At 39.5% G+C, this 27,164-nt stretch overlaps 1 protein-coding gene across 1 annotated transcript; it reads right to left on the bottom strand.

Moving 5' to 3' along the window:
• Positions 1-6,833: 6,833 nt before the first annotated feature.
• LOC135487856 (PR domain zinc finger protein 13-like) lies at positions 6,834-26,933 on the bottom strand. The gene is made up of 3 exons (XM_064771979.1): positions 26,742-26,933; positions 10,847-11,087; positions 6,834-8,151 (listed from the first exon to the last, which is right to left on the bottom strand). Exons 1-3 carry the CDS (start codon positions 26,931-26,933, stop codon positions 6,908-6,910), a joined length of 1,677 nt encoding a protein of 558 aa, XP_064628049.1. The 3' UTR covers positions 6,834-6,907.
• Positions 26,934-27,164: the final 231 nt, after the last annotated feature.

The following is a 27,164-nucleotide window of genomic DNA, read 5'->3' on the forward strand; positions in this document are numbered from 1 at the left end:
GATTGACTTGACGAGTTTGATGAAAAGAATTTGGCGACAAGTATATTATTATGGATCAATGTCGAAAACGAGGCTGAGAAATCACTATTTGTTATTTCGACGAGCAGAAGGCGAGTTGAAAATGTCGACACTCACAGATTCGTCTCTTCTCGAATTCTCAGTGCACCAGCACTATTCTACGTCGTTGTCCAGGTTACAAGACTTCATCCGATCCTGACCCCCTCAATGCCGGATGCATCATTAAGCTGCAGCGAGTACCCCTCACACTGTTAAAATAGTCTGGAGCGGTAAATAAATTATCGCAGAGCCACTAAATAACTGATGGGTCTGTAATCACCAGAGTTAGAGAAGCCAAAAAGAAGGTTTGTCTCAGTGTTCCTGCATTTGATACCTTTGCCATAAGATGTTTTATAGCACGAAGATGCTAATGCAACCAGCATCTTTCTGGGAAACTGCCTGTTGTCGATGCCAATCTGAGGCCCTTGGGATAGATTGCGAGTAAACTGCATTGAAATTTCGAACCTCCTTCTATGAAGGGTCACCGCTCCGACCGAGGTGCGTGGCGTAGCCGTCGGTCACCACGATTAAACCGTGTACATATTGTACAAGGACAATAATCAGCTGTAACATTACCAGACACATTTAAATTGAGCAATGTATCGGATCATGCATGATCATGCCACCATCATTTTATCCGGGTTTCAGCGGGTCGGATCCAAATTGGTCGTGTAAACGCGATCAGGTCCCGTTTGTTCAAAACAATTTTTGCCACTAACGCTGGCGTTAAGTTAATCTGGCGTTAAGTCAAAGGGCTTAACTGAAGGAGATAACGCCAAGTTAAATTGACGCCAGCGTTAGTGACAACATTTGTTTTGAACAACCAGGCTGTGGTCTGATGTGGTCGAACGGGGACTTTAAAAATATACCTGTACGCATGCGTATTGAAGCGCTTTTTGGTACTTTTGGCAATTCCTGACATTAAAAATCACGTGGTTTTCGCGCGCTAACATTTACCGATCCTTGCATTTACTTTGAAATTTCTCTAGATTTCTCTCTTGCTTTTAACTTAATTCGTATGATGGTGAAATACAAATGGTGCGATGATGCGGTGTTCGATTTGCTCCGCATCTGGGGTTGACGAATCAATACAAAGGAAGCTGGATTCCAGCTATATTTACCATAAGAATATTATTTACAGCGATATATCGCTTTGAAACTGAACTCCACCGGCGATAATCGTTGGCCTTCCGAGGTATGACCATCTAACGGATTGTCGTAGGAACCAAGAAAAACCCGGCCACATTAGACCCGATTATACCCCATCGTTGTTGGACGTGTAAACGGGTATATACATAGATTGAGACCACATCCGGTTTGGAATTGGGGCGGATCCGATCGAATCCGAATGCGGTTTTGCGTGCAAGTCTAAACGGCCCTATAGCTTCTCTCCTTGGAATTATCCATTTTCCCTCCTAAATCCTCTTTTTTTCACAAAAAATTCACATCGTTTTTACAACACGTGTAAGAATGTTGCCATGTGGGTACAGAGCAATGTTGTAAATTGTTGTAAAAGTGCAGCAAAAATGTTGCTAGTGTAGGTACACCCTGCCCCCGATCAGCGATTGCATAAAAAGTTTGTTGAAAACGTTTTTAAGACCAAAACACACCTGGGGAACATTAGACCCAAGGAAGATAATTACTCGCCCCTCAATGGATGGGAAACTGAAAAAGCCCGTTTGAGCGATGAATAAGATGAACAAGACATCAGTATTTGAAAAAGTGATATTTATATTCAGTATTAAAAAGAGAGAATGACAATTTTTACATTTGTGATACAACGTTATAATAAATAAAGCATTTATTTACAAAGCTAGTGACTAGTATAATGGCAGTTGGAAGACGACTGTTATTGTGGTACAGAATGTCAAAATACAATTTCAATTCTGAAAACAGCTCATCGAAATCGACCTTTCATTTATTAAAGAGTGTACATGCAAGCTTATACGACAATAGAAATGTTTGAGAGAAAATTGGCTAAACTATAACAATGTTGCAACCTCACGCGGGGAATTATGAATCCAGGGCGTCGGGCACAACACCTTGGTCACCCCTTCCCCATTCTACATGTTTGCGTTCCATACATATAGTACAGCTTATTTCGTATAGGTGGCCACACCAGATGACTATAATTCCAAAGCTCCATGTACGTTTTCCATAATCGGAATTTCAACGAATTTTGAACCAAACTAGTAAAAACAGGACTGTTTTATTTTCAGTCTAACTTTTTGTCAATGTTACCCTTTGCTTTAAGTCCCATGATTACGAAGTATGTGGTGTCATTTTCACAGCCCACACAATTAAAATGAATAAGAACTTCCAAGAGCCAATCGGCTCGTGTGATGTCCTGATATCATATGAAAATTGCTTCCGACAGAACCGTCACTCAACCAAAAAATATCCTCGGAACAATGTTGGTTAACCAGAAATGCTTTTAAAACCCTCCACATCCATCACTAGACGCTATCGAAGTCGCATTGATTGCGTAGGAGTCCTGCATAGCCTACACAGCGATACAGTGTAAAACAAAACTAGCCGCCCACTTTGCCTAATGTGATGCGTATAGGTGTGTACAGCCTGGTACTCAGTGGCGGCCTCGATCTTTCAAATAGCCAAGCAAGTGAGTCACTGGATCCCGGACATTTACATGTACTGGTGACGCCGCCTGGATTATCTGACGGGCATTTTCCCCCTGGGCATGGAAATGGAGGAAAATCCCACGCCTAATTTGTCCATGGCGAATGATTTTAGAGACCTTCAAACTTTAATCAAAAGATACCATGGTCATTTGTGTGGAAATTCTATCTTACCGAGGAACACTACATCCATTTTAGTCGACCAGATCGACTCCATTATTGACTTTTTGCACAGGACTGGTTGACAGGTGCTTGGTTAAACACATACAATATTATTGGTTATAATTTGCCGACTGGTGATTATTGACCATGTGCGTTAAGCAGCATGTGTTCTGTAATCATATCAAGGGTCACTGTCGTTGAAACTTTTCTTAAGCATATACTATTAGTACATGTACGTATGCATATATTGAATAAATTAGTTTCGAACTTTACCGAGCTTCAAAAAAAACTAAATTGATGCAGATATTAAGATAATGCAGTTAAGCCAGATGAAAATTACTGTCATTTGATGGCCAAAGAAAGCAATGCTTGTTGAAGTACCAGGTTGTAAAATTCACACAATTTTGATGTGCTCATAATGAGCAAATCAATTTGTGAATGTTAACCTTTAATGGGTCATGATGAGGAAATGCTCACAATTCTGATGTGTTCAGTCTGAGCAGATCAATTCGTGAAACGTAATCTTTTAACGGGTCATGATGAGGAAATTCTCACAATTCTGATGTGTTCAGTCTGAGCAGATCAATTCGTGAAATGTAATCTTTTAACGGGTCATGATGAAGAAATTCACACACTTCTGATGTGTGTCATTATGAGCATATCATTTAGTGAATGTTAACCTTTTTTGTGGACCAGAAGAAGGAAGCTTTTTCAAAAGTACCGCACAGAGTTAGAAAATCATTCCAGTGTAACGTGTTCGAGTGTTTTGTTTCTGAGTGTCCCTCTAATTGTTTGGAAACGCTGTAAAAAGACAGACTGAGACAATTTTCCATGTTTCCCCGTTGTGAAAAGTCATGATCTTGCTAGCCATTTATTGTATGAAAGCATTGAAATATGAGGAACATCCAAAACGTTACACCAGGATCCCTGATTTATGCCTCTATTTTCGCTTCAACAGTCTTAAAAAAGTTTTATGCAACATCTAAATGAGGGCAAACAATGTCTCGTTGTTTTATATACAATAGAAGTCAAGACATGACGAGCTTACTAGATGTAAATCTTTTTCCTTGTCCTACTTTGAATATACCCCCCCCCCCACGTACACATTAAAAAAAGATTTTACTGGAAAAAGCATTGTATACACGTTCTTGGACGGAATTTCGTTCATGGAAATAAAATGGTTTTCTCGGTTGCTCCGGAATTTGTGAACAAGTTGTTTTCATATGAACAATACCATGATAGTTTTGTCAACTCAAAAATGGTTGAAAACGAATGGAGAGTGATTTGCATCTAAGCTCTGCACGTGTGAACATAAACATGATAAACGTACTTACATGACTGACTGTCGGAAGACAAAATAAACGCCATTGTATCGTTGGCATCGACTCGAGATAAACATTTATATACTTAATTTATTAGCACTTCATCGGAAGACAAGATTCTCACGTATATAGTGAAATTCGGAAGACAAGATAAACACCTTTTCTTACGAACATCGGAAGACAAGATAAACACTTTTCTTGTGAACATCGGAAGACAAGATTCTCATGTACATAGTGAGCATCGGAAGACAGGATTCTCACGTCTATAGTGAACATCGAAAGACAAGATAAACACCTTTTCTTGCGAACATCGGAAGACAAGATAAACACTTTTTCTTGTGAACATCGGAAGACAAGATTCTCATGTACATAGTGAGCATCGGAAGACAGGATTCTCACGTCTATAGTGAACATCGAAAGACAAGATCAACACCTTTTCTTGCGAACATCGGAAGACAAGATAAACACTTTTTCTTGTGAACATCGGAAGACAAGATTCTCATGTACATAGTGAGCATCGGAAGACAGGATTCTCACGTCTATAGTGAACATCGAAAGACAAGATAAACACTTTTTCTTGTGAACATCGGAAGACAAGATAAATACCTTTTTATTTCGATCATCGGAAGACTCGAAAAAGACCTCGTGTAGTGAACATCAGAAGGTAAGAAAAACACCTTTATGTAGTAAACATTAGAAGACAAGATAAATACCTGCATGAAGTGAACATCGGAAGACAATTTTAAAAACCCGGAATGCATTGAATATTTGAAGACAAGATTAAAATATCTACATGTAGTGAAACTAGGAGGCAATACAGATCTATGGAAGGTTGTTGGCAAAAGACCACATGCAAATTCTATTACAGTCTCTTAGTTTATGAATATAGATTAAAGATGCCATCGATGGAGTATGAGTTAAAGGTTTTGATCAATGAAATAAACATTGGTCTTTTAGTTTGTTACAAATTCTTAAGAATCTCAGAATGCCTTTAGCCCGTTTGGAAACTAATACAAAAATGTCAGCAGCGGTGGATCAGGGCCCGGAAACTGCACTTCTCATAAAAATTCCTGGTGTGTTCCGCAACTTCGTAGTCAATTTCAAAGATTTTTTATGAAATTAGGAAATTGGACAAAGAAAATCGAGCTCATGGAAATAATCAACACAGCTACGTTCAATGCTGCTGTCCTATTTGCCATGTCAACCTTAAAATTGAATTCTCGAAAAAAACCTCGGAAAAGGCTACATTTATGAAGCACCATGACATCGAAATTGCGCTTCTCAAAGCAAAACTTAGTAATTCGATTTAGTTTTACTGAATATTCGACGCTTTGGCGGGGTTTTACACGACGTGATGCACTTGTATATACATGTATACATTAACTGCAATCATGCCCGTTAAACCAGCCTTGAAAGCACTTGTTTCGCTATCAAGCGTTACCACATGTTGCTCGAAACAAGACACTGTAAATAGAACAGTATATGCAGTCCCCTTCCACCCATTGGGATATAAATCAAATGGTTAAACATGTGACTAAGTGCTTGCTGTAGCAAACTTAATCTATTTTTCGCCGTGCATTTTGATATTTCGATTGATTCCATTCGAAGTGTGCGCGCGTGTGGCGGCTTGGTTTCAAATTCATTATCCTTCGATGGCATCTTTAATCTTTTGAACTGGAAAAGAAGGCCTTAACTAGAATTCAGTAATTGCCTTAGAGAATCCTTTTTTGTATGATACATGTATACACAGATAATCCTCACATATATGTAGATCGCTACAAATTCGTGTTCAATGGTTCGAAGGGTTAAAATATAACAATCAAATCGACTTTCATTGGCTCTTTTTGGAGGAGGCCCTCCCCGGGAAGTCGCAGTTATCATAGAAAACTCAATAAAACATACGACGTGGATATTGCCAAAGTGACCGTAAAGGGATCCCTATTTTTTAATTTAGGCTATTTTTATATGAGATACTACTACCTCCCAAAGGGGGTATCTAGATTGTGCTCGAACGGGAGAAATGTCCCGATGGGGAGGTTCGTAAACACAAGCGCAACAAATTGAGCATTTGCGCATAAGCGCGACAACAAACACGAAGCAAGTGAAAGAAATACCGATGAAGACAAATTTTCTGGCCAATTTTATACAGATTTTTCCTCAGAAAGAAAGTTTTTCATAGTTTAGCATCCTTATCGGAAAACAACTTTTTACATGCATGAGCTGATTGTGCATAGAATTACCTTACAAAACACATAAAATAAAGTATGGCACGTGACATTCACTTGAGACTGATTGAGATTCACTTTTAGAACACAAGATTCTCTCAAACATATTTTAAATTACATTTTTTTTGAAGAAAAAAAACTCTGTCTGAAGAGAAGTAACTTTAAAGTGTGAAAAGTGGAAACACCTTTGGCTAGTTTCATTGTTTCATTTTTGCAATGGATTATCCATTAGCCTCGTTTTTACCAGAGGTTTGGTCAGACAACGATAACATCTTGTGTCGGCATAAGTGGGATTGCGACTAAACAATATAAAGTTTGAGGTGATCTAGAATTAAGTATGACATAGGTTGTTCCACCAAACAATGCCGCGCAATATTACAACTGCAAATATTGGTACATTTTGTGAGAAATAGATCGTTCTAAATTGTGACAATTTCTTACTTACCCGATATGAATGTATACTTATTGATAGTTGGTATACAGTATTTAATGGTAATATCCCTATTCAGTCCTCCTCAATATCTATGTCTCTTTCAATGTCCGAATCGTCCTCAATCTTTCCATCTTGATCAATGCTTTTCTCCGGCGTAATTTCGCGCGTTTTCTCCATTTTTTCGGCTTCACTTGGATGACGTGACTTGACGTGTCTCTCCAAATCCCTCCGCCGGACTAGCACCTTGCCGCAGTGCTCACATCTATAAGGCGTGTCTCCTTCCGCGTGTAGGCGGATATGTTTGTTCAAGTTGCTTGGATCTCCGAAGGGACGAAGGCACACTTTGCATTTCAAGGGTTTGTAACCAGTATGCGTGCGCAAGTGGATTTTAAGTCCGTATTTCCGTGAATAAAGTTTACCGCAGTAGATACACAAGTGTCCTTTTCGTGACTTGCTGAGATAGAGTGACCTGGGTATGAGATCTAGCGGTTCGCCGGCTATGTCGGACGGCAACGGGAATTTGTACGGGCTGATGCGACCAGTGTCCCGGACGCATGTTTCCTCACGAGTCGGATGAGAAATTGTTGACGTGTGTTCAGTCGCTTTGCTGTGTGCAACGCTCGGAAGAGTCTTTGAGAGTCCACTAATATAAGGATACATGAAAGGGTGCTCCAAGGAGTCCACGTAATTCCCACAAGCTGCTGATGGTAGCGGCAGACAATACCGAGCCGCTGCACCGAAACTCGAGTAAAAAGGGTAGTAATACCTGAATGCTGGATTGTCCATTGGTAAAGCTATGGGAGGTGCGTGTATGTGATTAAATATCTGGATCGGTTGAGCACTCGGTGGGATGGAAGCTCTGGTTGTGACTGGTGTTTCTGGAGAAGCTGACTTCATTTCGGACATATCAAGCGGCAACGGGCTGGGCGTGGTTCCGGCTAGTTTAATCGGACTGATCCTGGGGCTTTTTGATAGCACCATCGTGGCCTTGGCTATCGTTGCTTCACGGCTGTGCGGCTTGAATGCGGACTTCGTCCCACTACCGATGCTCAAATCCTTTGGTCCGGTTGGACTGGTGGAAGCTAGAGGTCGTGGTGAGGCGGGGTCACTCGTTTCCCGTTTAATACCTTTGGTGATCCCCACGCGTCTTATCGGATTGTAATTGAATGAAAACATCTCTCTGAACCGGTCTGGCATTCTTGTCGTTCCGACGGCCAAGTCTCTCCTCCTCGGACACCGAAATCGGATGTGTGCTTTCAAAGTGTTCGGGTACTGGTAATGCTTGAGACAGCGCGAACAGACGTAGTGTTGGTCACCTGTTGTGAAGAGAATGAAAATGCTGGCGTAACAAGTGTTCTTAAACGCGGCAATAGTCACATGACCAAACCACCCCGATGCTGATAGGTCCATCTGCACCGTCCTTTGAATAGTGAAGAGTTATTAGTTTTCTATGAAAGCATGCAGGGCGTGTTTAATAGTTGACACAAAAGAACGCGAGCATAGCGATAACCGATTGAGATTTCAACAGCGCACGCGGCCCATAAAATTATCAATTAGAGCTCTTCAATTGAACGATATGTTGCTTTATTATACGTTTTTAACAGGAGTTGTGATGATTTTAACAAACTTGATGGCGTTACAATAAACTCACTGGAGTATAACAAATAAGCGCCTGCCTATTCGTAAGTAGACAAGCAATAAGGAAGAGCACAATGCGAGTTAGTTTTTATTTTGCAAAAGATTGAGGTTTATTTTCATTTTATAATTGCCTTGAGATTCATTAAAAGAGATATAAGAAGGATTGTTTTGTTCTTAGTGAAGTGAAACACTCGGGTACGATGGGGTTTGGTCACGATATTGAAGCGATCTTCGCCACACTTGGGTGAATAGAAATTCATATTCGCTTCGAGTTTTGTTAAAATTTGTTGAAACTCGCGGCAGCCTGGTCGGAAATTGAGGGGGTGGGCGCTCAAGGCCAAATTAGCTGGCCAATGTCCCGCTCACAATATAACACGGGGCCGTACACGTCCGATGACGGAGTCATCCTTTTCAACTGTTTTGCCTATTAAATTAACTATTGTTCCGAACTTCAAAAATAAATTTAAGCTATTACTGCTACTTCTAAAGTTCTATATAATTAGGACAGCAACGCGTAACCTTTTGCTTCTTATTGAAAATATTGATTTCAATATCTGTATATTAATCGTTGTTCTTATTGCTAAGCTACTTCAAAGGTAGTTCCATTCACCAGGATGCTATGTCGACACGACATATGTATTTAAAAAAAATATCCACGGAGAGAATTTGTCAAGTACATGTACAGTCCTACCAGAAAGTGAATGTCCACCGTTTTAAAAAATATCACCGAGTGAATGCGGTTTTCAGCAGAGAATGGTATATCTAGTTGGTCATGTATATGTTGTATTTGGGCCGAGCTAATCCTGTCTCTCCATTGTATAACAGGCAATTTAAAAAATGTCCAAAAGGCAACTTTTTTATTTTATTTTATTTTCTTTCTTTTTCACAATGTATTGGTGAACTATGATGCAACGAAGTTTTTATTTTGCTTTCATTACTAGAGAATTCCTGCTAAATTCTTCATTTTGAAGATTAGTTTTAGCTCACTACAGGTGATTGTTTTTTTTCCAGACAGCTGGTGACCTTTGAGAACACCCCTCATGGTCAGCAATGCAGTCAGTCAGGGTCTTTAATGGCCAATTCGGCTCATACATGAAGGATTGGGGATCTTTATCAAAGGTAATGGAAGATACTAAAAAATAACATTAAAATCGGAAGCAAAAATGTGCATTTGTCATGACTATCGAACACTTTCTATGGAATTGAAAGTGCCAAACAATGATGGTCATAAAGCACAGTTCATGGGCTCACGTGAATTTTTGAAAAGGCACATGAAATTAAAAAAGTGATTTTTGGACCTTTTTTGAAATGTTTGTTACATAATGAAGGAATGGAATTAGGTGCATCCCAATACAACAGATATATGACCAACTAAATTTACCATACTCTGCTGAAAACCGAATTCAAATATATTATTCTATATCTGTGATATTTAAAAAAACGGTGGACATTTACTTTCTGGTAGGACTGTATATTTAGGAAGCAATTGGGGCACTAGCATGCCCAGAGCAATCACTGATATGGTGTTGAAGAAAATCGTCATCTTAATCATATGAATATATCGGGACGGACTGGCTTGGACCCGGATGTGAGAGGCACTGATGTTACCACTGCGCTACTTCAGCAGTGTTCGTAAATCTACCATGATTCCTTTTGTCGGTTTTTAGTTTTCAACAGTGTTATTTAGACAAGATCAACTACATGTAATCAGAATATTGTTTGAATGCCACGAAATGTGTACTCGATCAAATACACCCGGGGAATCGAAGTCCGAAACTCAGAGTATTACGCGGTTCCAACCATCTCGTGTTCCTGAGGTCCGCAAAAAAACCAGCAAAAAAACCCGCACACCTGCGTATGCACATGTTCAATTATAATGCCATTCAGCATGTTCAATTTTGATAGACAATGGGCTGGCGACACCAAGTTGTCCGATGATCATGACGTCACTTTCGGGCGTGGCCTTTGTTTCGATTTACAGTTATTAATCGACATCAGTTCTTAGGTAGGTGGAACTAGAGTATGTTTTATTACGTCATTGCTATGCACATCGAGATATGTTCGACCAAAACAGCTAACGCAGTCAACGGTGCCGAGAACACATTACCTGCCGCAACCTTTCTTGCTGGATCTCACGGCGTTTAGGGTCTTTATGGGACGCCAAAGCGCTCTTCGGTTTCAGTAATCACCAACAGAAATCGCCATTGCGTGACTTTGGCGTTGCCGACGAAATTCAAAAAGATATTAATGAAGATAAGCAAAAGGTTGAGAACATAAAGTCATTCTTTCCTGAGCTAGGTTTGTCTTTAAAGTGACTGCATCCATAAAGGCCAGGCGACAGTGAATTATTAAAGTCAAATAATTTCCACCCACCTTGTATGTTGCCGGGCGTCAGGACGGGGATGCCCATGTCTCTGGCCAATTCATCTCCATACCAGAGGAGCAAAGGTTCACCCTCCTGTACGGCCCGGACTGTCCACAAGAATAGCCGGCCACGTGCGTCCTTCACTAACTCAAGATTCTGCTCGTGGCGATCGCGTGCTGCGTGGACATTCACCGTCCAACGAATTGACTTCTCTCCGCTGACTTCTATATGACCGTCAACATATCGCACCTGGGAACGGGAAAACATGCGTTTTCACTGACCATCGCTTGTCATGATATTTGGACTGACAATCAAATTGTATTGTTTGACAAGCATCAATGGGTGGTAAAGTGGTTTATTTAGATTGATCTCACAACGGGAGAGGTCAGTATTCTAATATTTCATTCATGTTGTCGTGGTCATGATCGTGGTCAGCAGGTACCCTTTATTTTGCTTTTGCCTACATCTTTCTATGCAGCTGTCAAATTTTGTTCAAAAGTGTTTTTGGTCTTGGGTCCATATATATGGAAATTAAGTCAAAGCAAAACTTCAGGATGCTATGTCGGGTTTTCTGACCAGAAGTAATAAGAATATGTGCGATGATGAAATTTACACGGTGATAGGTGTGCGTCCAGTCTCAAACATTCTTACAATTATACCTGCTTTGATATCCAACAGTGAATAATATTTAAAAAATCGAACTTCAGGTAAAGTCGTGTACTGTTACTATAATTAGTGAAATGGGATTAGACGCACAAGAAGCACTTTACGCTTAAAAATCATCTCGTACATGTACAGGTTTTATAATATCGAGTAATCATCTTTGTTCGCTAGTAATATTTCTATATAAATTTAGGATGATAGTTCATTTTAATGGTCAATAAACATGAAAATACACCAAATCATCCACGCCACGGATGAACTACTGCCATATATCCGTGGCAGTGCAGAAATGCACGTATGAGATTGATATACTGTATTATATGACCACTAATATGACTTGGTGTTCAATCGCGACAGTGTACTAACTTCCGTCGATAAATCAAAACAAAAGAATTTAAAACAATACTGCCAGCGTCATCTCATGCCCATACTCTATTTTAGAGTTTACAGTGTGGGAAATAGCTGCGACCAATCTAGTTTCTAGACTCCCACCCTCTATTCAATGACCATGATGACCGTGACTCCCAAGGACTATTGTCCGGAGAGGTCAAGAGATGTCCCGCGACCAGCAGTTGGGATGACCAGCGGCTCACCCCCGGGGGCTCGCAATTTGAATCGCATGCTGCACCACACCGTGGAGAGACAGGGGACTTCTCCCCTTGGTGGTCAGAGTGGTATTGTTCCTTGTAAATGCGAGCTAAAATTACCTGAAATAATACCCTTGAGAGCGTTGATCTGTGTTGTAAAGAAAGGCTCGGTTATTGCAGACTGTACCGTGGTTTTCAAGTGGATAACACCATTATCGATATTATGGTTAGTAAATAGAAGATGTTTAGCATATGGAACTTGACATGTGCCGGGGAACAGGTGAATATTAATCCCTGGTCGTTAGGCGATTAGAAGCAATTTTGAAACAAGTTAGAATACATCAATTGCAATGCCAAATGGCATGACTGTTTTAAATAGACATGGTGAGATGTGAATAGAAATGAACAATTTGTGTCCGAATGAGATAAATCGAGTACCACATTTATAAGAAAAATGCAATTTCATGCAATTTATTTTGAATTGCTGTAAACAGTTTCATAAAATCAAGATGGCTTGAACGATTTGCTTTAGCTGACCTATAGAATTTTATAGATAAACCAATGATATTTTAGAGGTTGTTTGTTGTTTACGGACCAAAACACATGCAACCTGTTGGAACATCGGACCCGGGGAACATAGAACCCACTTTATATCGGGGGACATAGGTACACACCCCTCATGGCAGCATTCAATTTTCTAAAGTACCCACATCCTGTCGGAACCAATTTAGTGTACAGGAAAACCTCTTTAAACATGTTGTATGAAAAACACCGCATCCCCTAAAATCGAGGACTTCCGCAGCTGCATGAGCATTCACGGGATGTTGTTGGCTTCATATGATGAGAGTATAGGGCCGGGGTGGGGCGGCGTTCTTCGTGTTAAACTTGTATAAGTGTTTTTTTAATCGTTTGTCACGCTATAAAGTATACAGCAGCCGGTTTGGCTAACACTTTAAGGATAAATACCAATGGCCGTATACGTGATGACCCAAAAGTAATCACATGTACAATGAATATAATAAATCAACAACTTTCTTTTGCAAAATGCAAGAAATCGGTAAGAAAGGAGCAAAATGTTTTCGTATGACCATGCGCAAATCATGCAATAATCACGGAGTACACGATCAGGGGTATTTACATTAAAGGTTTGGGCATCACACGATTTATCACGATGTACCATGCAACTCTCGAGTCCTCTCTCTGAAGTGGTACGAATTTCATAATTTCGCGATTTTATTTGTATGACGAAATAATGTGACTCGCTAATTCGATAAAACCCCAAAAAGTTAACACATAAATCAACTGATTCCGGTATCTTTATAGCGAGCCATGTTTCAAACCATGTTTTCCTAAAAGTGACACAACTTGATTCTCGACTTCTACATATCATCGGCGAAATGTGGAGTTTCGGCATGAATTGAAACTTCACCTCTGACGGTGTCCAAAAACGTTTTTTTTTTGTATATTACATAATTGAATTTTTAAGAACATTGTTGATAAGGATTTATGAAAATAACCTATCTCAGATAGGGTACTTTGATAGCTCAACGGCAATGGGCCGACAATCCAAAGACCTGTGGTTCGAATCCAGTCGAGTCAACTTCATTTTTCCGTACTTCTTTCATTAAATATGATACACTACAAGTAAAACACGTACATCCGTCATTTGTACCACTTCAATATCTAACCATGACGATAAAACACTCTAGTTTTACCATTCTAATACCATGTGATTTATTACAACGAAATCAAAACTAAGACCGAGTCGCAAGCATATGCTATGCCTAGCGAACACCTCGGTACTATAAATGACCATCGGACAACTTGGTGTCGCCAACCCATTCTCTGTCTAAATCAAACATTTTGAATGGCATCGAACGACCGTTTCGCAAAATATTTAATTTGAATTGAATATTCAGAACCGGTCTTAGATCGGTGAAACTAGAGTATATACCTGTCGCAAGATAATGAGGAGATTAGTCCGGGGTTACACGGCGCATGTGAATGACCGTGGAACCCTCCCTATTGCTCCCGCACATGTGGATTTCCAAATTGCATTTCCAATTCTCTGATTTATATCATCAACCTGTCTCGCTGAATAAGACCACAGCTAACTTTCTCTATAGACAAGTTATTTTCTTGTTTGAGGGAGGCAATGATGGGACTGCGCACCTGTTGGCCCGTTGGTCGCGTCCACCCCTTCATTGATGCTTGTAACCCGCAAGAGTTCTTTAAGCGATCCCACATCATGTTTATAAAGCTACAGGTTCTAATGTTGGGAATATCACCACATGTTCGGAGTCAGAATTGATCCGACGACAGTCTTCAATGTTTTCAATGACACATTGATTCCACTGTTGGCACAATGGCGATTTTATTAAACAAAACATTGCGTTCCCACAATGTCACTTCATCTTGCCGAGTCCATTTAAAGGCTTTGTCTAGGAGGTATATTGTTTGATATCATCGCATTAGAAAAGATCTAAAAACTAAACTTTGAATGAAATACCTTATCTATTTTCAATGTTTTGCAGGCAGGAAATTGCACGATTAAGTCAGACATACAATGTACGGAAATGGTTCTTCGTGATATCATCTTGTCGTTCTTCTCCTTCATAATACAAAATATACCGAACAAACATTGTACGAGACATTGTAAATAGGTATAGTCACAAAAGGGTACATTCTTTAATAGAAAAATGAGGTTTTTAACTTTTGAAAGAAATAAAAAGGTTTTTCGGTTGACACATCTATGCACCCCGAAGATGTTTTCTTCGAACTGAAAAAGCAACATTAGGTATTTCAGATTCCTGTTTCATCTCTTTGCTGAAAAACCCCTTTTTGTGAAGGCCGAAAAAAAGCTAAAAAAATCATAACGTGTTAGGTGATTCCGCGTTTACTATACAGTAAGTAACATTTTGGTCAAAAAGAGATTATTATAGAACAAGGTTTGTCAGATTCTCCAAAACATTTTGATCTCTGATTTCATAGTTTTTATTTTTAGAATATTGGATGCAAAAAGAGAAGAAACAACCCCCTTTTTTTTCTCAGTCAAGTGGCATTAAATTGCAATTTTCCCACAGCGGTCGAAGTAGAGCTAACTGCATTTTGCCTTAGTAGGCTGATATTCCCCCAGCTGACCCTGTGAGTGTGACATAAGAAGTCCTCATTATTATTACAGTGTCCTCGGGAAGTACAACGCAATAAATCCTAATGTATCGTCATATAACGCACCCCCCCCCGTGCCAGTAATTGTTGTGCAAAATGTAGTCAACTTATTTCATCTGATAACTTTTTTGACCTGACAAAGCCGTAGCGAAGGATTTGAAAAATATGATATAGTACGATTCAGTCAATAAGTAGTCAGATTAAGCAATTAGGATTCATAATTATCACGCCTATCGACGAAATACAGCGATTTGTGCTTCTATAAGAGTAAAAAACAACCATTAAAATGGAAGAATTATTATTTCGATAGTTAAAACAACTGTCAATTTCACAGCTGGTCAAGTGCAAAAGGAACTTACCAGAGTAATAAAGATCACTATGAAATACATTTAAGCTCAGTTATTTTTTCCAATTAATTTTGAAGATGGTGCGGAGAACCAGGTAATTTATATCACCATAAGTTGGAACTAATAAAGATGTATAGGGTAATAGGCTAAATGCACACTAAAAGCATACTGCGGCCTCAATTAACTGCTGTTGATACGGATATTACATGATTTTATAAACGATTATCTCGTGTGAAATACGCTAAAATAAAATGGCGGTTGTCCCCTGTTGCTGTGAAAGTAAGACCAATGAAGTTCGCAAGCCGTTTAATATCAGTGACTCGGACTGACAAAAGCATTGCCTGGTTTTTTAATACGCCCATTTATGTGTTTTTTTATTTGAATGTTTTAATCAAGGCTTGACAATGTATAGCACTACCATTGGATGCGCTGGTCGGAAATAACGGGACCAAGGGCAGCCTTTTTACCACTTCCAGTATTCGTTGTAACAATGGCGTGTGGTAGCAGGGGTCCGGATGACAAAACACTGATGATGAAAAGTTTCCATGAGAATATTAATTTAACTGCCAGCTCATTACTTTACTACGGTGATGATATGATTGTTAAAGTGAAGAAGAATATAATTTTATGGTCAGTAATAATTGCATCAATACCAATAATGGATTTTTTCGTGTCAAAGGTGCAACTTTTTGTGCCCACGACTTCCTTCTAACACCATTCCAAATTTCTAAAATCACATTATTTTCTGAGATACATGCATCGAAATTGCATTTAAACAAAGTGTAGAAAACGGAAATAAATTCAAAAATGCTTTGCTCCACCCGATAAAACAATGGATAAAACGTCAAAGTTAATTTTAGAACCCGGTCCCAAAAACCGAAACTTCGGTTGACCGTTTGTTACTATCACAGTAACAAACGGTCAACCTAAGTTTCTTTCGTGGGATTCTTTTAGCAGTGAAGTTTCTGCGCCATGTCATTTATAACGCCGAGACAATGGCTAAGGAAATTGATACCGAACTGAAAGTATTGGTGGTATGACGAAAACCAGGAGGTTTGCGCTAAAATTTAGACCGAAACCGAGGCGGAGCTGAAATTTTGGCCAACATTCTAGCTCCACTCGCGTTGCCGTTGAAACATTGAAAAATCAGGCAAATCTTTTAGGCGGAAATTACTTTTGTTGAAATGTTTACAGCAACATATGCAGAGATTTTCACAGCACTATTATCTTTCGAAATTTGATAGGTGACAATAACGATCGAGAATATTTTTACCTCCCAAGTCACTGGAATTGTGGATGTTAATTTATCATGCTTTTCCGAGTCAGTTAAATGTCTATAGAAAAATAAGTGAATGATGATAAATGCTCATTAGGAAACTCTCAAAATTTGAATTATTTATACAAGTAGGCCTGAACACCGACAACAGCTGGTATGAAGCAGAACTCAGACTGTATAACTGAACTGGAATCGATGAAACCGACTGAATATAGAATGTGAATGACTCGACCAAGCGGTCTACAGGTGTTTTCAAGTCGTCAATTAATTTCTTCGTTTTGGTTCATTGTTCCCGGAGGCGGGTAGACACTGCAATACAGCAGGGTGGCTCCTTAACCATTTGGTGCGCTTCAATTTTATGGTTTGAAGAGTCATTTAACATTACTGTATGTACATTAACAAATGCTTCAAGTGAATCGTTCGAGTGTTTTCAGTTTGGCGGTTCACACAGTAATGAGCCACAGGCACCAGACGACATGACATGTGCCGGAAAGACTGGGTACCTTGATTAAATAATAAAACTAAAATCATTCTGCCATATCTAAAAATCCCAAACCCTGCAATACTATTGATGACATATGTATACATGCCTGATGATGGCCAATTTAACATCATTTTGGCCTTCTGCAGCATGAACTCTTGCTGCTAATTTCTATGATCTGAGGATGTTGCGACGTCTGTTAATTTCGAACTGTGCTAATTTCAAAACTCTTAAATTCTATGTAATACCAGCTCCAAAAAAACACACTGAAAGGGCAGTTATTTTTTTCAGTCACCTTCTTTCTGCTAAAAACCTTATCTTCACTATCACTATGATATTGTAAATATCATCATATCATGTCATCATATCATGTCATCATATCATATCATCATATCATTACCAGAGTCCCGCATTTGATTTTTTCCGAGTGTGTGGAGTCAACTATAGGCTACCCTCCACCTATGCGGGATCTTTTACTGACTAGACACTCATGTACGAGGTATGTCAATTTTTAGTATCATCCGAGAGACTCTAAAATTTCTTATATGTATACGTTGTACGTGTAAAGAGCCAGGAATTTTATGAGTTAATCAAAAGCCACACTGGTTCATCCAGAAATACAGTCCTGAGCTGGGTTCCCTGGGGATAAAATACAGGCTATATTGCGTGGTAGCCAGTTTTAAAACCTCAGGCTATGAGGCTCCTCCTAACTGTTATCAAGTTTGTGTTGTTCCGTTGAGTTATTACTGACAGCGCACAAGCACTATAGACGTGCCAGATGACATGTGTACACAGCAGCACGCGAACTCAACCATTCGACAAACACTCACCTCTACTCATGCTCGCACCGTCCGCTGTCAAACAAGATATTTGAGGCGTTCATAGCTAATGACCTTACGACAGCGAAAAATAGTTGAGATAGTCGCAGAACCACTTGTTGCAGAATGCAAACACATTTTTGGAATAAAGTGTCATTGACTCTCCTTCTACATGTGTCTCTTTTTTAGGCTGATTTTGGATGGACGGAGAAGCTGCGGCACTTTAACATTTATTATACAAATAATAGGAGAAATAACCGGAGGAAGTAAGGTAACAACACATTGACAGGAAGTGTAGAATAAAGGGGACTGTACCTGCTACCAAGCATTATAGTAATCTATGCTTGCTATTACTGACATAACTGAATTTCGATTAGTATTGGCAGTTATAAGGCGAACTATTCGTATTTGGCTGGACGAAAATAACTCGACAACACAGAATAATCCCTTTCAATATAGCAATAACAAAAAGGTAACACTTGAAGAAGTAGATAATGTACATGTGATCGGTTTTGAGCTGATGAATTATAATTCGACCGATTTACCGTTTAAAGGAGTTCAAGTTCAAATTTTGAAAGTTCAACTCGAAAATAAAAATCTCCAAACACGTACATATGCATGTGCATGCATTTTAATAACACCGTTGCGTAGACTGGTACTGATATACTACTAAGTTCCGGCGAATTTCCATCCTCGATGTTTGCTCTACAGCAGAGTACATTTCTGTTTCACTGAGCCATACGAAAAGACAATGATGACAGACGGCGAATAGACGTCATTGCTGTGGTTTAAGAAATTGATACCGAATTGGAGGCATTGGTTGTCTCATCAAAACCGCGAGGGTGGAGGCTAAAATGTGGACCAAAACCGAAACAGAGCCGAGGTTTTGGCCAACATTTCAGCTCAACCCGAGCAGTTTTGGTGAGACAATCAATACCGACAGTGAGGTATCAATTTCTATTCAAAAATATCTCAAATTAAACAACGCAAACTTTTAAAATGATTTTTGACAGCTTCCACTTTTTGCACCATCCCAAGAGGTTATGGTTGCCTAATCATAACCGCTGAATTAAAAACGATGATTCGTTTGCGCATGCACAGTGCATTTACACTCTAAGATGCGGTTCGTTCTAAATCCAGGTATTTCAGAATATTTGACTTCACTTTCCAATGAGAAGCACATGAATTTCTCAGCTTTACACTTTTTATCATATCAAATACACATTTAAAAAAATCTATCAAACTTGGCCCTTCAGAAACAGGACCACACATCTCTCCCAACATGGAAATACACAAAGCGTGCCTTAATTTTGAAATATTGATTTTATTTGAGAGTGGGCCACGTGCATCGTCAAAATATTATTAATCGAGTGAGAATTAAAGTAGACGCTAACTGCTGCGCCCGTATGCTAAGCCAAAGTTCATGGTTTATCTAAAGCATCTCGAAATCTCACTGGTGGTATTGGTTTCACTAGAACGTGATCTGGACCATGATTTTATTTCAACAACCTGTCAGTTGTCGGGGAACCAGACATGTGAGTCAATACACATTCCATTCTTAACCATTATCAACTTAACTCTTGTACACAGTGGGCTTAATATCCTTTTGCACAGGCGCTTTAAAAAATGACTGAAATTCAATATGAAAGATAAATGTCTGAAATTATTCGTTAATCATTTTGTTGTCTTAATTATCAAGTACAAGGGGTCGTGTCGTAAATAGATTTTTTTATCACACTCTGACGTGTACTACATTGTATAAAACCGCAAATACTTAACAAATATATACTAGGTATTTCGCAAAAAGCAGTTCATCCCCTCCCCAGTTAAAAATTAAGTCCATACAATTGCGGTTTCAAAAGATGGGATGGTCAAATGATAAGTGTTCTAAGACAACGAGGAGGGACAATATATTATTGGTGCCTGTGACTTTTTAATCAGAACTGACATGATTGAAAGTAATCTGAACCCTGATTTGAACCAATGTATCAGATATGATTAAAAATTTCTCAAGATTTGTAGGAAGCATAATGAAATTCAGATTTTTGGTGTGAAAATTTACCCGATCTCCAACTAATGATGTTTTTTGAAATTCTACCACACTTTTTTCTCAAACACGTGTTAAGTGAACGTTCAAGTTTTACCAGTCCGCACGACAGACGATGTGCCATGATATTCAGCCTAGCCAAGTAAATCTACATCCAGCACTTGGGATGGCCATCTTAAGTAAACGAATTACTGTGTACACGATCGGTTTCACATTGTTATCTACCAGTAGTGTGTAACATGTACATCTTTAATGCTTTCCTTTATTCGTTAAATTCAACTAATTGTCTTGGTTTCTGGGACGTTAATATTCGAAATTAAAGAATCCTGACAGAAATGTCAAAGAGATCCAGTCATGGCACAAGTCTTTATTTAGACTAGCTGAACGTGGTGAAAATAACTAAATTGGTGATGATTGCTTCTTATACAGCTCATTGGCTACATAATTAACTACCTGAGGGGAACTCGAAAGTGCTAACATTTATCAATTGAAGCTTATTCCCGCCTTAGGTTTTAACCGGGCCGTTCAAAACTCTCCATTTTTATAAGCGTTTTGCTATACATGTAGATTTCCTTTAAATTAGAAATAACAGGCATGTTAGCACAATCATTAACTCTTCAATTGAAATCATGTTTTTTAAAATTGCTGCATATTTTGATAGGGTCTATAAAAACAAATTCGATACCGTGAGAATATTCAAAATATCGTTATCAGTTCCTAGGATATTTCCTTAACATGATGTTTTGCTATCAATTCTCGTAGATACAGGAATACCGGTTTTGATGTGGATCGGCGTGGACACCCCAGAGCGTACAGTTCATCTCCAGGGGAGGGAGTGAACCCCCTCCGCCCCTGAACGGTTATGAAACCCCATGTAATCAAACGACCCCTGGGTCTTTTATTTTGACCCCTGGTTGAAAAATAACTGTGTTCGTGGTTGAGGGTAACCCGCTGCGTTCCCATCGGTGCGTGCGGCGTACAGAAAGGTGCGTCAGATTCTCTGGCTGGATCCCGGGGGAGACGAGCAATTAATCATCGTTTGATCAAATAAAGGTAGGAGAAGACAATGACAATTACGGCATTATATTTTAGGTAATACAGCCACTCATCGATGACAATATATAAAAGTCCTGATAACCCATTATCATGTTGGAGATCTTCATACAACTGATAATTGTCACATTGAAAATCACTCCGCAAAGGCGAAGTTAATGTCTATTTAACTGTTGGTAGGTTGTCATGCATTCGGTCTATTTGGATATCCCTGCATGGGTCACCAAGCTCAGCTATTGTGTTGGCCATTGCTATTAGATGGCTCTGATTGTCAATAGATGAAGCAGCGCTATACACTGTGCAGCTTAACAACGCATCATCATCCCGGCTGCCATGGGCAATTCGAATCTCAACGTGCGTAATTCATTATACAATACATTTGCCATAAGGAGTAATCCAAAAAACTTTTTGTTTAATGTATCAAGTACATTTAAGAAAACATTTTTTTACCACGGGCAAACTTGCCTGAGTGAAAAACAAAAGTGAGATTTTTCCGTGTCTCAAGTAGATCTAAGAAAAACGCTATTTAGTATTACTATATCACAGGCAACTTCATGTATGTAGCAAAAAACTCCGTATTTTTCAAAGTAGCGCCAAGAAAATTAATTATTACCATCATAAGCAACGCGAAATGAGGTATAAAACAGAAATAAATAAGTTGATCGAGATAAATAAATCCGAGATAAATGAGTCGATCGCCCATGCATGATGCATAATACGGTGTATTCCTGTTTCGCCTATTCCTGTTCCGCCTATTCAAATGTATTGCTTACCTCCCCACAGACGTAGGAATATGAACCGTCCCTTACTATAGCGTTAAAGGCTATCATTAAGAATAAAGTCTGAAATAATGGATTTAGCGACATGTCAATTATTTCAGTATTATTCGGAATAACTTTGGAAAATTATACATAGCTCACATAGGCTTATGTTTTAGCTAATTTTAAAAGGCAAGAGATAAAATAGTAAGAAAGTTTTACCATTTCATTAGATTTGAGAAAGGTTTCTTAGGCCTGCATTTTATATTGTGGATTCTCTTTCTTTTGTCTTAGTCAGTAACTGGCTTCTTAATAGTAAGAATACCTATAGCTACATTGTTCTTTATTATGACATGGGTTTACAGCTGATTTTGATCAAATAATTATGAGAATGTACAGTATTATGTATTTTTATCAAAAACTCATGAATTCCTGTTTTTATAAAATAAGCGACTGCTTTACTCTACTTAATCTATTAGTTTTTACTGTGTGTCAGTATGGTCATATGGTCAAATAAGTCCCGGACTGTCCCCGCTTTCAAGGTGACTCTTTCAAAACGGTCATGGCATGGTTTGTTAACAAAGTTGATGGCATTTGATTAGTCAAATTGTCATCACATCGTTAACATCATCCAATTGTCCCCTCACATTTTCCCCATAAAACGGACATGCATCCCTAAGGTTCCCCCTGGGAGAGTCGATTTATTGTAGGTGTACTGGAAAGTAGGCGAAACAGGAAGTACGCGAAACAGGAATAGGCGAAACAGGAAATAGGCCAAACAGGAATAGGCGAAACAGGAATAGGCGGAACAGGAATAGGCGGAACAGGAATAGGCGAAACAGGAATTTTGTAGGCGAAACAGGAATAGGCGAAACAGGCATAATAATACATGCACTAGTAATATCTAGATCGATCGCGAATATAAGATACATGTATTTCAGAAAACGATTTTTTTCATGGTAGAATAATCATATGTTGTCCTGTCCCAACCACTATAGAATAGCGCATCTTTGTTGAAGTTACATGTATTTGACTTAAATGACATTCGTTTTTTGTAATTTCACCGTTCAAAATGCATACGAATCAGGCCGCGGTGGGTTATAAGTCCAATGAATTACATTGCGAGAACGAAATAACAATGTACAACGTACAATGCCTCTACCACGTGAAGGCTACTAACTGGGGAAATATGCCTGAAAGTCATGTTTCTGTTTGGAGATCGGTTATTCGTGTATTCAAACAACAGCGATCGTCTGGTAATATTCTATCAAATAACGGCCCAAGGGTAACCACCGGTCCGTCGCTGAGGTGGTCTCACACGAGATAAGGATATCTTTCAATTTACATTCTTCATCACGTTCTTGTCTGTCAGATGCGAAATGAACTTATTAGCATCATACCAACAGCTGAGAAAATTGGCAACATCTTACCGTCATGGTTCACAGTGAGGAACAATAATTGATGGCGATAGGGGTACATTTTGGAACCTTAATGAGCAAAACAGACCCCTACCCGAATGATGTTTCCGGTTTGTTACAAAAAGGGAATGCTGTTTATGAGGGCTTGCTGACATTGTTGGAATATGTTTCTTGTGTGGTAAGCTATATACTTTGTAACAATCATCCCTGTGACATACTTGTACCAAGACAGCTGGTCATTCCCCGTTCTGTTAAAGAGTGTGGGAATGCAGCGGTCAGGACTCTGTGGCTCTCGGGGTGATGATGATGCCTCGAGGCCACCCAGTTGCGCTCGAGACATAAAGAGAGGGGACGATTGTTCCCTGGAGGGTCAGGAGTTGCAAAGATATAACGGTAAAATGGCTTAATGAGGCACATATCAAGCTGAGATGTTTCCTTTATCTAATTACCACTTAATGTCATTAAAATTAAAATTTGTTACACAGCGACTGATACTCATCTTCTTGCGCATATTTATATTAGGAGCTTATTGCTTGCTTGTGAACACTGCAGATACTCTAATTCACCCACCCTTTTTAAAATAGGAAGTGACTATTTGGCAAGCCCGGCTTACCAAACAGCGACTTTTTCTTGTCCTGAATGGAGAGCCGAACTCATTAATATTAAAGTAAAGTCTCCAGCTCGCCAAACAGGGTAGATTTTGTACCTGTTTGGCAAGCCCGGCTGGTCGAACAGGGTGGCTTTTTAGTGCTGTTTGGCAAGCGGCTCTCCAAACAGGACAAAAAAGATGCCTGTTCGGCGAGCGGCTTGCCAAATAGACCCGGCCTTTAAAATATTCTAGTAAGTCTCCAAAGTATGAACATGGTCGTTCAAAGTCATTCAATATGTTCAATTTGGATAGATAGACAATGTGTTAGTAATACCAATTTGTCCTATATGGTCATGTTTCGGCCTGGCATTTTATAGTAGCGGTCTTCGATCGGTAAAACTAACGGAGTATATGATTCTTAAAGAATGTGACTGTTAACTCCCTAGACTGTCTCCAAAACCTTCAGTTCACGACAAATTGCCGATGTCCTATGTGTTTTTGGTATTCGGGAAAAATTATCAATAAATATATATCTACAACATTCATTTAACACACTAAATACAATGTTAACCAATACTGTTATAAATAACATGGCCAGTACTCTCGTCATTTTTATGTGCGCACTGCCATGACTGCAGGTGAAATCTTAATAAAATGATTGGTACTCTGCCAGTAATAAACAATGATGCATCAAAAGGAGGTTTAATTAGCTACGATATTAGTTCGAAAAGCTTACGGTCTATCATTCGAGCATATCGTCATCTGTTGCACGACATGACGAGAGTTATTATATTTGTGTAATCCGGTCGAGTTGTGACCAAAACAAATACGCGGTACTTGACACGCACGTGACTGATAGCGCTCAGCTCGAGCCGAGTCATGACCGCGCACCTAATCAGAGCCATACACCGTTCCGCCAGCGGGCAAGCTCAATATAGTGTAATAATTTTCTAATTATTTTACAATATCGCAGAAAAGGGGGCACCTGACGAACAAATTGTTTGAGAGACACGTAAGGTTATTGTCCAAGTCAACTGACATTGAACATGTTGAAGCAACGCAGTTCCCGCTGATATTTTGTTTCGGACGTTCTCCGAAGTGTATCAGGTGTGACCATTATTCTATATGAGAATCATTTCAGACTTGTATAAGTTTATGTCATGTTTTCGCACCTTTCTTTAAACGTTTGACTGATTATCATATCGGGTGTTTTGTATCATATCAAAGACAACCTGGTTATCATGATTATTTTCTCAATAAACACATCTGATTATTCTAAATTATGCGGATCGCGATTTTCGGGTTGTATCACCTACGCACATTGCAATTTTTTTGGCTAGTTTAAAAAAAGTGAACATTTTCTCGATTCATTTAAACTTAACGGGCCCAGCGGTCAGACATGGAATTTTTGTTGACCAGTCTGAAGTTATTCTAAAACAACTGGGTTTTGAATGAACCGCACATTACAGTGTAAATGCACTATGCACCAATGAAGCCTCGTTTTGAATTCAGCGGTTTGGGTAAGGCAACCATAACCGCTTGAGTTGGTGCAAAATGTGGAAGCATTTCAAAAGCATTTAAAATCACATTTATTTATTCGACATTTAATTTGAGATGTTTTCGAATAGACATTGATACCTTACTGTCAGTATTGATTGTCTCACCCAAACGGCGAGTGTGGAGCTAAAATATTGGCTAAAACCTCGGCGTAGACAACCAATACTTCCAGTTCGGTATCAATTCCTTAATAACATCATATTCCTATTTCATATTCTGAAGTAAATTACCTATTCCTTGCTAGACATGTTAAGGTCAATGATAAAAAGCTAAGTCAATATATCATTGATTAGTGGCCAGGGGGCGCGAAGTGCTTAGACTAAATGCATTTATTAATGGCAATTTCAACCCAATATTAACCATCCGACCGAGAGTAGGGAATACATGTACGTAGATTCGGGAATAAAGAAAGAAAAATAAAGTAGCCCACTTCAAGTTGGTAGATAGTATGTACCGGAGGAGCGGGGGGGGGGGGGGGCACTGTGGATGTCTTATCTGGAGCATTACTGCACTAAATGAGGAAAAAAATGGGAAACGAAGAGAGGGACCAAAATAAATAAGATCTTGCTCTGAATTTCTGCACATGAGCAGCATATTTGCATAAATGAAGAGGCCACAAGAGAATGTATACGCAAATTGTTCACAAGACGTTCTTTCATTTCATGCACGACATATGCCAATCTTCTTCACGGAGAGAAAAACGGAATGGCAACCTTAATGTCTACGGATAGAAGACTTCATCAACAGGTCGTGCTCTATACCCTAGCTCCTGATAGACCTACAGCCGATTCCTGTGACAGCTGAATTGAGGTCGTACCAAAAGGAGACTACTCGTCATAAGGCACTGGTTGATGAACATGGATCGAAGAGGCTCTCTGCTCACGAAAAAAATCAATTAAACACCCATCGGCCAGATTTAAAACTAACCAATGTAAGTACATGTATTTGAAAAAAGGTTTTCCAGATTGAGTGACATGCGCCACCCGATTCTGTACCCGCATGTGCTTACAATGGCATCACTCTGTAATACTTATGTCAAGTGTCAGGAGTGGTACTGACCATCATTGAATAGTGTAAGGTGTTGTCGGTGGGGGGGGGGGGGGGGCATTTCAATTAATGCATAAAGTGTGGCTTCACTCACCTCAATCATATTTGGCGTAGTCCTTGTATCTTGCAGCTGTCTCTCAAAGTCCATTTCTCCAAAGTAGGGGCCCGATACAACATTTGCTGGGATCCTTGTTGTGGTCTTAACGCCGAATCTATAGCCGGCCCTGCTCGGCTTGGTCAAGAAGGAACTCATTGGTGGCGTCGGAGAACGGTCTGGCTCCGTCATTTTAGCGATTAGCGATGGTGGCTTGTCGGTAAATTGGCTTCATCTGAGAGAACCGCCCCCGGTCGGCCACATTTGAGGCCGCCGACATAGCGAGTCGATGAGAGAAATCTTGTCCGACACAGCTGTGAGAGTTTTTCTGCGGTCGTTCCGTCGATTCGCAAGATTCTCTCTTTCATATTTTCTGTCCGCACGCGCCTTGCGCATGCGCACTTTATGATCAATAGTCATGGT

Source organism: Lineus longissimus, chromosome 5 (assembly GCF_910592395.1).
Source record: "Lineus longissimus chromosome 5, tnLinLong1.2, whole genome shotgun sequence".
In the NCBI taxonomy this organism is placed as follows: Eukaryota; Metazoa; Nemertea; class Pilidiophora; order Heteronemertea; family Lineidae; genus Lineus; species Lineus longissimus.